The following is a 13793-nucleotide window of genomic DNA, read 5'->3' as shown; positions in this document are numbered from 1 at the left end:
GTGCAATATGCCTACATAGTAGGATAGAATGTTGGTTTGGCTCAATAGTTAACTGGATAGACCTGGGATCTTGACAGCTGCTGATACCTGTTGGCGGACCCTTTTGACTTTTGTGTCAAGGTGCTTGATAGTTATCCTGTTATTTAGTTCAGCCCTCGCTCGCGGATTATGATATCTTGCATCCAATTAACTACGCATCATTCTCTGGCTACCTTGTCGGCTTGGCCTGCTTTAGTGTCTCCCCGACTCAAGGAGAGATAGTTGCAGTGGTCTTGTTGACCTCTGTACACGGTTTTAGACCTCTGGCAAAATTATACATTCGGCAAAATGAGGATTAAATAATGTGCCCACTTTCGTTGAGCTTGGGCTGAGCCTTGAACCAGTTTTTATGCAGACAGGACACCGAATATAATAACCACGCCAATGTAGGAAGCAAGCCAGGGAAGTGCCGTCGTGCGACTACAAACCTCAGAGCAGCTCACCCTGATTAGTTGGCTTGCGGATATACTTATTTACCACCTACCGCCTGGCTATCCAACTTCATATCCTTCCCTTTGAACGCTCGCTCGTGCTGGACCCCAAGCCCACCGTTGATGACCGGGATCCAGGAGTAGCCTTTGTCTACATTTGTTTGGTTTGGCGACCTTCTTCTCCATCCAAGCCAGCCAAATTTTCTGTGATATTGCCAATGGACCGAAGCGAAGGCCTGGTACGGTACCCACTGCCATCTTCGCTCCGTGGTCCCTTCACATTCCGTCACATGAGAGTTGATTCTGCGCTGGCACTTCCTCCCATTCATACACCGTTTGTGGAGGAAAAGACTCCCAGTACAGCATATACGAGCTGGGCACAGCTGGCATACAATGTGCCATCTTCCTTGATCCCATACGGATTGCTTTGTTTTTTTCTATCGTCCTTTTTCTAGACAGATCCTGATGCTCGCTGGCCACCCCACAGAACCCAGTATTCCGTCCGTTCCGGATTCTCCATTATTCAGCTCGTGAGGGTTTGTGTCATCCGCCATACTACCGATATCTAACGCCTACTCCTCCGATTAGTATTTCAGACGTGCATGATAATATCCTCTAGCGCTCTTGTCAGAATAGATTGTTCCCATGCACCATACGCCCCGCGTTTTACCTCTCTTCCTCCTTTCCACTCAGTGGGAATTTGACATATTGCCCTACATCATCAAACCCTGGACGTTTCAACCGCATGCTGTAGGGCTGCTGCGACCACACGGTTCCGCCTTGGCGGCAATGCCTATTTCCGTGCTTGATTTGTCAATTCGTCTATCTGATAACAGACCGTTATTTGACATGCTATGCCTAAAATATCTCTCCTGGGCTGGGCGGTGAGAGCCGGGCCACCGATTACAGATATGCTGCGGCATATGAGAGCTCTTAGCTGTCCATTCTACTGGTACCGTACTACCTGAATTGGGGTCATTTGAAAGCACCAATAGAAAGAACCTATTCTGCAGTTGGCATGCAACATATCTCCTTCTTGTCGAGTCCGCAGCCTCTGTTGGCCATTCCTTTGAGTCAATTGCATGACACACGATAGCTGCCCTCCAACATACTGCGCCCCATTTACACAGACTTTTTTTTTTCTCGAGCCATGGCTGACTTCTCAGAGAAGCACGTGGTTATTGCGCTATTTGTGTGACAGCCACTGATGCCCCTGGGTTTGAGCAAGTTGAAAGCGCCAGCGTGATGAAATCATTTCTGCTGACAGGCGTTTGTTTTGGTTGTCCTTTTTATCAATCTTATCACAGTCGCCTATTTTCTGTTAACCCCTCCTTCGGCGCTCTCCTATGCCGCGAGCCCCAAGCAATCCGGTGCTATTTCTTTAAATTTGGCCGACTAGAGGGTCATCAAATTTCACCATGTCTACCCTATCCCTATCAATAGTTCGCATCAAGGCTAGGTGAACTCTGAGCGAAGTCGGGGTCCCGGATTGTCGAATGCCGGAAGCGTGATCATAATCCCTATCCTCCTAATTCGATATCCCGCTATCGTCAGGCCGGAAAATCCAAACCCCCACACAAGGTCAGCCGTTAATTGGAAAGATGTTATTATCTTTGCCTGTCACATCCTCCCTGGTGCCACGGCAGGTCCAAGGTATTGGTACTGTTGCATATCTCTCATTGCTTTCTGTCATAATAATCTACACACCCTTATTGGGTACACTCTCCCAACACTGGGTGGAATATGCGATGGAGGAATGGGACGAACTATATAATGGAGTTGTTCTCCCGCCCTTATCCTCGTCATCTTGATTGCAGTTCTATATCAGGATCCCCTTCACTAGTATCTTCTGAGTCGAACACGACTACTTATTGTCATTTCCTGCCACTGGTTTTACATAGCGCGTCTACGCACCTCCTTTGAAAGATCTTCTTGTCTCATTACGTGGTCTCCATTAGTTCAGGATTTCATTGCTCCATCCAGAACCGGCTATTGCACATTCTGTACGGCGCTGCTTCTGTGCCTGTTCATTAATCTACGTCAACCATTTCCGCTATACAGCTCCAAGCACAAGTGTTAAAATGGAGAGCATGACCCCAATGGAGACGCCTTCTTATCTCCTTGACCCAGGCCACAATTCTTGTATTGGCAGAAACATTGTTATTGATTGTCCCGAGTGTAAGGGGGGTCCGCGGTAAGTGCTGAGGCTGAACTACACACTCTCCAGAAGTTCATACACTTAACCAATCGTTCTTCCAAAGTTATACGTGCGCGCGTTGCCACCAGAGGGGTATTTTACGATACCCTTGCTGGCAATGCCAGCCGCAAGAAGCTGTTAGGCAGGCTATAGCCATGCGTTCTGCCCCGGCAAGTGCAATTTCATAACATCAGGAACAAACGGTAAGTGAAACCCACCTCTCTCAAACAGCCATGAACTGTTGAATGGGCTCCACTGGAGGGAGCGGGTAATACACCCCCTGATTTCATTTATTGTACTGATCAACTTAATAGATTGCTAGGGAGCTTGCTCCCGATTGAAGCCGTACTCATATTAACTTCGTGGTATGAGGCGACTACATATTTAGGGACTTACTTAAGACGGCTGGCCGAATAGAGGCGATATTTCAACTCGTTTTTGCTACAATTGATGGCCTCTACAAACAAATTGCACCCATTTCCCTCTTAAAATGGTTACTTGGAAGCGTCCAACTTTCGCCCCGGCCGGCATCCTTGTATAGTGATATAATTTCCTTCTTCTATCTTTCTTGCGCCTTGTATTCTCCACAACCCTTCCATGATCCCTCCCCCACTTTCTACGTTCCATGGCATCTTTCTATTTCCTTTCACAAACTTAAGATATTCTGATATGTGCAGCTCCTACATTTCTACCGAGGGGCGTTAAGAAAATGGGCGCTAGAGAATGGCGCATAGGTATTTGGTGACATATGCATTCACGAGCTCTAACGATTTTCTTTTCTTCCATTCGTCCCTCTTATTCCTTGTCAGTTTCGGCTATATCATTTGGCATGCGCGGCTGAGAAATTTAACGCCAGGTGCGTTAGAGGGATTGCGATTGGAACGGGTGTGGAAACGGCGATAGGAGTGAGATTGGGACCCCCCTGACCCTTTGTGTGTTTGACCTCAAGCTATTCATGATTTATTCAACCCGCATAGAGGTTGACTTTAGGGAATTCTCTCTCTTTTTGTTTATTATTATTTTTTCTCTCGCTGTCTTACACTCGCTCCAGACGACTTACCTATCAAATTAGGTTATGAATATGAACCACTATGACACCAATAATTTATACTACAATCTATTCCGACCTTGTATATGCACACAGCTTATTCTAGTACGACATGCACACCCCGTAAACGTGACAAACCCCATATCACAAATAAGATAGTTAATATGTATGCGGTACGCACAGAACAATGCATACCAATATCCTAGGAAAGACCACATACCTACCACCAAGATACGTATACCGATCAAGTCATGCGCGGTCAACGTGGCTGGATACCTGTGACCTCAAAAATGGGACTAAGCAACGCTGAAATACAAAAATAAGTCTTCTATCCATCCACTCGGCACTCCCCGCTTTTGTCGCGTCGGTTATTGAAAAAAGTAGCCTCTAGTCGCGGGACAAAATAAAATATGGAGAGGTGGGGAGAATTGTACAGTACTTAGCAGGAATTGTGGGGGTGAGATTAATGAAGCAAAACAGAAGAACCAAGATTTTCAAGAACGAGAGGTTGAGTAGATATGCCCTGCATATAAACAGCACATGATGCAGAGAGTGAAACAGCCCGCAGATAAAATAAATCATGATATCAGCCACCTAGTTAAAAAATCATTTCCGAAACTCGCAGATGCCAGATCAAAATCAAATCCCTGAATCTCACGTTCAACGCCTAGTCCCACCTAAATAGTATCTCCAAGGAAAAAGAAACGCCACATTCGTCCCTCTGCATTCCCCTCGGTAAACCCGTCTGCTCAATCGGCGAGTCTATGTATATGTAAATCCAGTTAGAAGATCGTTATCTTGCATAATGAAGTACAGTAACCATATAAAAAAGATATCAGCAAAAAAACCGAATATCTACATAGTAGATACGAACCTGTAGCTAACCAACGTATCCACGCGATGATTGCTAGTACTGAAACTTCTCAGCTGCACCTTCTCCCCATTCTCAATTTCCTTGGCATCACTATCACCCCACTCCATGGGTACCTCGGAATCGGCGTCTGCATACACGAGCACGTTGAATGTACAGTTACCATCCAGGACGGGGAGGAAGGTGACAGAAGCGGTGATCTGGCGGAAGATCGCTTGAATTTCTTCTTGGATCTCCTTTTCGGATTTCTCGGGTGGAGGGGTTGCGGTGGAGGCCGGATTTGTGGGGCTGAAATTTCACATCGTTGTTACGAGCAAGTTAGCCAGAGATTTTGAGCACGGCGAACTATATGTACACATTTTGTAGCCGAGTGGCAAGGAGTTGGCTATTAGTCCACGTACATAAGAGCATTCTCGTTATCGGGTGACACCTTTTGCGCGGATCGACTCCGGGAAGATCTGCTGTTGCTGAATATTTGGACCTGCCATTACCATAAAGAGTCAGAGTCGCATCGACTTGGCATCTTCATTGTGGTGGGATGAAAGTGTTTTAAGCCTACGTCGAACTGCCATCTTTCGACATGCTCCCCTGTATCCTTGCTTGTGATCACAATGACGAGCTTGGATATCTTGCCTCCAATCATCCACTTGTTGAGCTGCGACATGATCTTTTTTATATAAGCTTTGACTTGGTCGTCGGAGGACACTAGGTAGACACTTATTAGAGAACGGGGGTACGGAGAAACAGGTAGCCAGCCACCAACCAAGCATATTCAGGCCATATTTCTTGACGCTGTGAAAACCCATCAGCATCAATTCTTCTTGCCCATTCAAGAATTATCCTGTGTGCCCTCACGCTGTGAAATCATCCGCTGGATATACCCCGCGTTGGAACCTATGACGTCTGGTCGTTAGCTTGCTTTACCCCCCCGCCCCCCCCCTCTTTGCGCTGGCCGCTTCTTCTTGCCCGGGTCTGCACGTACAGGATTGAATGTATGGAGTACTCGAACTACAAATATCAGCATCTGTTCAATAGACTGTCTGGTATTTGGTAAGCTCGCTTACAAATTCCGCAACTAATTTCGAGGACCCTAAACTCCAATTATCAGATTGAACTCATGTGGTGCGGGGTGCCGGTTCATTCAAAGACGAGCAACAGACGAGCAACAGACCCTTCAGTGACAACTTATGGACTTTTGACTTCTCTTTTTGCGTAGACATTTTGGCAGAGTATGTGTATCAATGAGTGAATATGAGAAGATGGAGGATGAAGATCAGTAACTAGCAATTGCTCGTATAACGACTAGACGGCGTGTCGAGCAAGAAGATGAGAAAATGCCATCGCTGGATGTTTTCTTGTTTACTCTCTCGGCGTCGCTACGGCAATCGCCAAGTCACGTTAACTACTCCGCGCTCGGCCCACCTTCCTTTCTGGGCCGGACTTAGCAGAGCCGCAAATTCTCGCCGAAAATCTTTGAGTTCCAAAAAGAGAACTTAAAATCTCCACCGAACACAGAAGGCTGCCCACCGTGAGATATTGGATGAATTACCCAGCAACAATACCAGTGACGCCTGATACCCGACGTCAATGCGGATATCCCGATGCGAGGATGTCTGCAGTCAGTCAAATGGCTGACCTCAGCAGTGCGGCAGTCCCAGTCCCTTACTTCGTCAACTAGATTCCCGCGCCGGCTTTTCAATACCTCGACCCTCCACTATGCGCAAGGCAGGAAGCCAGTCTCGGAGCTAGAGCAACGCATCGCAGCAATCCCAATTGAACGCTTCCGGAATTTCTGCATCGTTGCCCACGTTGACCATGGCAAAAGTACGCTTTCCGACCGTCTCCTCGAACTTACTGGCACAATCGAGGCGGGTGCGAACAAGCAGGTTCTGGACAAGCTGGATGTTGAACGAGAGCGTGGTATCACCGTCAAGGCACAGACATGCAGCATGCTCTACAATCACCAGGGCGAAGACTACCTGCTGCATCTCGTCGATACCCCTGGTCATGTCGATTTCCGTGCTGAAGTGTCGCGGAGTTACGCGAGTTGTGGAGGGGCCTTACTGCTCGTTGACGCTAGCCAGGGGATCCAAGCGCAGACGGTAGCCAACTTCTACCTTGCCTTTGCCGAGGGTCTCAAGCTGGTGCCGGTCATAAATAAAGTCGATTTACCCTCCGCAGACCCTGAACGCGCTCTAGACCAGATGAAAAACACATTCGAGTTGGACCCCAAGTCCGCTGTGCTAGTATCTGCAAAAACCGGGCTAAATGTGGAACAACTTTTACCAACGGTCATCGAGCAGGTTCCTGCGTACGTTCTATTTTTCTTTTTTCTTTTTCTTTTTCTTTTTATTTTTTGGGATCCAAACCCTAGTTAAGAAGCTGTTCCCTGGTGCTAACACGCACACATTATTTAGGCCTGTTGGAGATCATACAAAACCTCTCCGAATGCTTCTTGTCGACTCATGGTACTCGACCTACAAAGGTGTCATTCTCCTCGTTCGAATATTTGACGGTGAGGTTAGAGCAGGCGATCAGGTTGTATCATTTGCGACTGGGTTGAAATACTTTGTGGGGGAAGTCGGCATTATGTATCCGGGACAAACCGCCCAGTCTGTTCTCCGGGCCGGGCAAGTTGGTTATATTTACTTCAATCCGGCTATGAAGCGCAGCCAGGAAGCCAAAGTAGGCGACACGTATACAAAGGTTGGCTCAGAGAAACTGGTCCAGCCGCTCCCTGGATTCGAGGAACCTAAGGCCATGGTGTTTGTCGCAGCATACCCCGTGGATGCCAGCGACTTCCCTCACCTTGAAGACAGCATTAACCAGCTCACATTGAATGACCGTAGCGTCACATTGCAAAAGGAGTCGTCCGAGGCGTTAGGCGCTGGGTTTCGACTCGGTTTTCTTGGAACCCTCCATTGTTCCGTTTTTGAGGATCGTCTACGACAGGAACATGGCGCGAGCATTATTATCACACCACCAACCGTGCCATTTAAAGTTATATGGAAAGACGGGAAGGAAGAAATCGTCACAAATCCCGCTCTCTTCCCCGAAGAAGAAACGCTGCGCGCAAAAGTAGCTGAACTGCAGGAGCCATTCGTCCTAGCTACACTGACGTTCCCTGAAGAGTACCTAGGAAGAGTCATAGAACTTTGCGAATCCAACAGAGGCGAGCAGAAGAACCTTGAGTTCTTCACGTCAACCCAGGTGATTCTCAAATACGAATTGCCCCTGGCCCAGCTAGTTGATGACTTCTTCGGCAAACTCAAAGGATCCACAAAGGGCTATGCCAGCTTGGACTACGAAGAATCCGGTTGGCGACGTAGCAATATCTCCAAACTCCAACTTCTCGTAAACAAGGTCCCTGTCGATGCGGTGTCGCGCGTTGTGCATGCGAGTCAGGTGCAGCGGCTAGGACGTTTGTGGGTGAGCAAGTTCAAGGAGCATGTTGACCGACAAATGTTTGAAATAGTGATACAAGCCGCCGTGGGCCGGAATGTTGTGGCGAGAGAATCGATCAAGCCGTTCAGAAAAGACGTGCTGCAGAAGCTGCATGCTTCTGATATTACACGACGAAAGAAGCTGCTGGAGAAACAGAAAGAAGGGCGGAAGAGACTCAAGGCTGTTGGGAATGTGGTGATTGAACATAAGGCTTTCCAGGCCTTTTTGGCGAAATAATTCAATCTGTTTTTTATTTTTATTTTTTTTTTCCCGCCCCATGTAGAATATATATCAGCTATACCACTGCTGTTTTTTGGGTCATCTTTTGCTGTACATTTTTTGCATCTGATATAGCTAGAGCATATTTGGGCGTTGACACACCGTTTTTGTTTTGTCTTTTATATATCCCCGATAAGATCAACTCGATTTCAACAGGAAAATAAAATAATTATCAAATTCAATTCCTACTCAAACCATTCAAGACGTTGTGAGTCGCGCTGTCCACAAAGTCGTCGCGGGCGGGCCAGGAAAAAGTTTTCGTCGCCAACCCCGCCATCGCCGAAAAAAAAAAAAAAGACGTCAAGAAAGTCCAACGATGACTGACTCCAACTCCCAACGCAACTCAAACTCCTCACTGAAATCTAGATGCGCCACCCTCCCATCCTGCAAACTCAACTATTATTTGATCCATAAATCTATTCCTACCCGAGCTTCAGCTTATACCATTAGCTTCAACTTGCGGCATAGCTTCGCACCGCCAAACACAGGCTGAGAATGATTGCTTCGTGATACCGGTGTCATGCAGTCTGCAGAGGCTGTACAAATCGACCTGGGAAAAGCCCAGGTTGTGGATCGCGTGCCAAAGGTCATCAAGGAGATAAAATTCGGCGTCCTGTGAGTGAACCCCCGGCGAAAGAAAAGAAAGAAAAAATTGGAAAACTTAGTTGCGACACGGAGTAAGAACCAGTGAGGAAGAGTTTGACTAACCACAACACCGCCCTGCTATTGCAGCTCGACCCAAGATATCGTCAGTCAAGCCGTCGTTGAGGTTTCGGATAGGAAGCTCTTCGATCTCGAAAATGACCGCGCCGTCGCCCCCCACGGCCCTCTCGACGGGCGCATGGGAATATCTAGTAAGTCGGGTACCTGCGACACATGCGGCGGAGCATTACAAGTCTGCAGCGGGCATTTCGGTCATGTAAGGCTGGTTCTACCGGCTTTCCATGTGGGTTATTTTAAACGGGTTATCAGTATTCTTCAGGAGATTTGCAAGGTTGGTGGTTCTTCCTCCGAGTTCTCTTACTTCCTTAATATATATATGTATCTGTGAAGGCTGTTTATTTGACTGACACAAGGTTCCTTCTCTCCCCGCACAACAGGAATGCTCCCATATCCTCCTTCCCGAAAATGAGCGGCGGGCGTTTCTTAGAGAATTAAGACGGCCTGGTATAGATAACCTCAGGCGTATGCAGATTGCGAAAAAGATCAACGAGCGATGTCGAAAGACGCGCACCTGCTACAGATGCAACGCAGTCAACGGCGTAGTGAAGAAAGCTGGAACAAGCGCACTGAAAATCACGCACGAGAAGTTCCGTGCCTTCAACGCATCGTCGTCCGTGAAGAAGATTCCCCCGCCTAGCAAAGTCGTCTTCGATCAGTCGTTCGAGGAAGCAAAGAAGAGCAATCCGGATATCGAGAAACATTTCAAAAAGGCACATGACGATCTACACCCACTGCGCGTGCTGAAGCTGTTTCGCAGCGTTTCGGACAAAGACTGCGAGCTTCTTGGTCTGAATCCCGAGGAGGCTCGACCAGAAGTGTTTCTTTGGCAGTATATTCCCGCTCCACCAGTGTGTATCCGACCGTCGGTTGGGCAGGAAGCTGCCAGTACCGAAGATGACTTGACAGCAAAACTTGGGGATATCATCCAGAGTAATATCAATCTCAAAAACGCACTCTACAAAGGCGCACCGGTACAAACCATTATCGAATGCTGGGATTATATGCAGCTGCAGCTTGCGGTGTATATCAATAGTGATGTGCCGGGGTTGCAGAAGGCTGATTTCGGAAAACCCATTCGGGGCTTCTGCCAACGACTCAAGGGAAAACAAGGGCGATTCCGAGGAAACCTTTCAGGGAAACGAGTGGACTTCTCCGCCAGAACCGTCATTTCTCCCGATCCGAATCTTCGAGTTGATGAGGTTGCTGTGCCTCAACTGATTGCCATGAACATGACATATCCTGAGCAGGTAACAAGATACAACAAGGAAAAGCTGCGACAGCGAATTCGAAACGGCACAAAGACTTGGCCAGGAGCAAATTATGTTTTCAAGAAGAGCCAGAATTTTAAGATGAACTTGAAATTTGGTAACCCTAACCTGGTTGCCAATGACTTGGAAGAAGGGGATATTGTCGAGAGACATATTGAAGATGGAGATATTGTTCTGTTCAACCGACAACCGTCCCTCCACAAACTCAGTATCCTCTCTCATTTTGCTAAAGTTAGACCGCACAGAACCTTCCGCCTTAACGAGTGTGTCTGTAACCCCTACAACGCCGATTTTGACGGCGATGAAATGAATCTACATGTCCCTCAGACCGAAGAAGCGCGAGCTGAAGCGATGGAATTGATGGGAGTTAAAAATAACCTGGCAACGCCAAAAAACGGCGAACCTATCATTTCCGCTATTCAGGATTTCATTACTGCTGCTTACATGCTGAGCAGTAAGGATGTTTTCTACGATCGCAAAGCTTTCACACACATCTGCCTTTACATGCTACAATCTGATACCCGATTTGACCTTCCTCCTCCCTCGGTAATAAAGCCTCAAATGTTGTGGACAGGGAAACAAATCTTCAACGTGTTGATGCGGCCCAACAAACAATCCCCAGTATTAGTTAACCTAGATGCAGCATGTCGAGGATTCAAAGCACCGAAAGGAACTCCTCGTGACTTGGACGCCAACGATGGATGGCTCTGCATTCGCAATTCCGAGGTCATGTGCGGTGTCATGGATAAATCTACCATCGGATCCGGCAAGAAGGATTCAGTATTTTATGTTATGCTTCGAGATTTCGGTCCTGAAGTCGCAGCTGAGGGCATGAACCGGCTCTCAAGGCTTTCCGCCAGATGGTTCACCAACATGGGTTTCTCAATCGGTATCACAGATGTATATCCTGGCGACAAACTACTAGAAGAGAAATCCCATATTGTAGAAGACGCCTACGCACAGTGTGACGAAGTTATTCAATTATTTAGAACCGGGAAACTCGAGAAGGCTCCTGGATGTGACGAGCAGATGACAATGGAAAACACGATATCCGGTATACTCAGTAAAGTTCGACAGCAAGCTGGAGCGATATGTATCGCAGAACTGAGCCGATGGAATTCTCCTTTGATAATGGCCACTTCCGGGTCCAAGGGTTCGGATATTAACGTCGCTCAGATGGTCGCCCTCGTCGGCCAACAAATTATTGGAGGCCAACGGGTTCAGGATGGCTTTCAGGATCGAACATTACCTCACTTCCCCAAACATGCCCGCCAACCTCCTGCGAAAGGTTTCGTGCGGAATAGTTTTTTTTCGGGGTTGACGCCGACAGAGTTTCTTTTTCATGCCATTTCTGGAAGAGAAGGTCTTGTCGATACAGCTGTTAAGACTGCAGAAACTGGCTATATGTCCCGTCGATTGATGAAATCGCTTGAGGATCTGTCGTCGCGGTACGATGATACTGTAAGGAACTCGTCTTCAAATATTGTACAGTTCCAGTACGGCGATGATAAATTGGACCCGGTCGATATGGAGGGCCGAGCTAGACCTGTCCATTTCGATCGTACATTTACTCACTGTGAAGTGACCACTTTTGACAATTCTGACAAGGGCCTTCTTCCAGATGAGATAATCACCTTGTGCCAAAACTTGCTCGCTCCGGCGCGCGCTAAGCTTACAAGATTTGACCTGTTGGGCAAGAATTTAGATTACAACGACCGAAGTGATCACGGCATCGATCAACTGGAAAGCGCCAGAGATTTTCTTCAGTCCATTGAGGATTATGTACGTGCGAAAGCTGAAAGATTGAGGGCCATCGACGGTGGAACTAAGCGACGGGGAAGGGGTATAGATCATACCGCCAAGGTGTCAACCAACGCTCTCACCTCATTCATCACCGCCTGCTTAACCAAGTACAAGAGAGCCCAAGTTGAGCCTGGCCATGCAGTTGGTGCTGTCGGTGCACAATCAATTGGAGAACCGGGCACGCAGATGACATTGAAAACTTTCCATTTCGCTGGTGTTGCGGGTATGAGCATCACTCAGGGTGTACCGCGTATCAAGGAAATTATCAATGCCTCCAAGGAGATCAGTACACCAGTTATCACTTGTGAGCTGGTCAATAAACATGATCTTCGTGCGGCACAGATTGTTAAAGGCCGAGTTGAAAAGACCTTTATCCGCGATATCATTTATTACATCGAAGAAGACTGGACCGGCAACGAAGCGTACATCAATATCAAAATCGACTTCTCCACCATTCAAAACCTTCAGCTCGAACTAAACCTCCAAGATATCCTTGTGGCCATAAAGAAACACAAGCGATTCAAATCCGCAGATTTGAAGTTCCGCTCCTTTGGCTCACATATCCACATCTTCGTCGACCAACACGCTACCCGAACGGCTCTCTCCAAGACTGAAGAAGCCGCTACTGGTGCCGACCCATACATCCGCCTCAAACACCTCAAGCGCCTCATCCCCAACATCCAGGTTATTGGCCATCCCCAATGTGCCCGAGCCATTATACGCACAGACGAAACAAACACCACCAACACCTTGCTTGTTGAAGGCTACGGCCTGCGCGACTGCATGACCACCGACGGCATCAACGGCCACCACACACGCACAAATAATATCATGGAAGCCCGCACTGTGCTCGGCATTGAAGCTGCGCGGACCACCATCGTCGATGAAATTAGCGAGGTCATGAAAGACATGAGCATCGACCCACGGCACATGCAGTTACTCGCCGACGTCATGACATACAAGGGGGAGGTGTTGGGGATTACACGCTTTGGCCTCGCCAAGATGCGCGATTCCGTGCTACAGCTGGCTAGTTTCGAGAAGACGGCTGATCATCTATTCGATGCGGGTGGGGCGGGGAGGACGGATCTTATCGAGGGTGTTTCAGAGTGTATCATTGTGGGAAAAAGTGTGTCGCTAGGCACAGGGGCGATGGAAGTGGTACGTGCGCTAAACTTTTATGAGGGTCAGATTGGGCGGAGGAAGACGGCCTTTGAAGACGCGTGGGTGGATATCTGTGAACGTGGGGGGCGTGCAGCTAGGGCGGCGGACAGAGGAGCAGGGCCGAGGGCTGCGAAGAAACAGAGGAGGGAGGGCGTATAAGGAGCATAATGTAATTTAAAAACGTTTTTATTGTCCCTCTATTAGTTCGTGTTTCATATAGACGCACCCCCTCCTCTCCCCCGGGACATTCAGCGCTCTGATGCTATGTATTTATGATCTGATTTATGTTATGCATGTACGTATATATTGATTGACGCTTGGATGACATAGACTACAATAAAGGGGATTAGGAAAATTGAGAGCATCAGGAAGCGTTGTCCGTTGAATATCTATCTATTCACATGACTTTCTTGAAAGGCTCGATCGAGTGTCTAGCAGTACAAACATCAACATCCAGACATCATGCACGAAATCCTAGGTATTCTATTTGTCGGAGCACGGCTCAAGCCAAAAAAAGAAAAAAAAAAGA

The 13793-nt window shown here is 47.7% G+C and overlaps 3 protein-coding genes across 3 annotated transcripts; 2 read left to right on the top strand and 1 right to left on the bottom strand.

Moving 5' to 3' along the window:
• Window positions 1–3646: 3646 nt before the first annotated feature.
• On the bottom strand, window positions 3647–8598 carry BDBG_05197 (mitotic spindle assembly checkpoint protein MAD2). The gene is made up of 9 exons (XM_002624382.2): window positions 5758–8598; window positions 5651–5676; window positions 5569–5594; window positions 5442–5480; window positions 5350–5378; window positions 5146–5291; window positions 4988–5067; window positions 4590–4874; window positions 3647–4477 (listed from the first exon to the last, which is right to left on the bottom strand). Exons 1-9 carry the CDS (start codon window positions 5804–5806, stop codon window positions 4465–4467), a joined length of 693 nt encoding a protein of 230 aa, XP_002624428.2. The 5' UTR covers window positions 5807–8598; the 3' UTR covers window positions 3647–4464.
• Window positions 6046–8598, top strand: BDBG_05196 (translation factor GUF1, mitochondrial). The gene is made up of 2 exons (XM_002624381.2): window positions 6046–6897; window positions 7004–8598. The coding sequence occupies exons 1-2, from the start codon at window positions 6188–6190 to the stop codon at window positions 8265–8267; spliced, it is 1974 nt and encodes a 657-aa protein (XP_002624427.1). The 5' UTR covers window positions 6046–6187; the 3' UTR covers window positions 8268–8598.
• BDBG_05195 (DNA-directed RNA polymerase III subunit RPC1) lies at window positions 8598–13785 on the top strand. Its single transcript, XM_002624380.2, has 3 exons — window positions 8598–8924; window positions 9042–9303; window positions 9410–13785. Exons 1-3 carry the CDS (start codon window positions 8830–8832, stop codon window positions 13421–13423), a joined length of 4371 nt encoding a protein of 1456 aa, XP_002624426.1. The 5' UTR covers window positions 8598–8829; the 3' UTR covers window positions 13424–13785.
• Window positions 13786–13793: the final 8 nt, after the last annotated feature.

The sequence above is a fragment of the Blastomyces gilchristii genome (assembly GCF_000003855.2).
Source record: "Blastomyces gilchristii SLH14081 genomic scaffold supercont1.10, whole genome shotgun sequence".
Lineage (NCBI taxonomy): Eukaryota > Fungi > Ascomycota > Eurotiomycetes > Onygenales > Ajellomycetaceae > Blastomyces > Blastomyces gilchristii.
The sequence above is the reverse complement of the archived record's forward strand: the minus strand, read 5'-3'. Positions and strand labels throughout refer to the sequence as shown.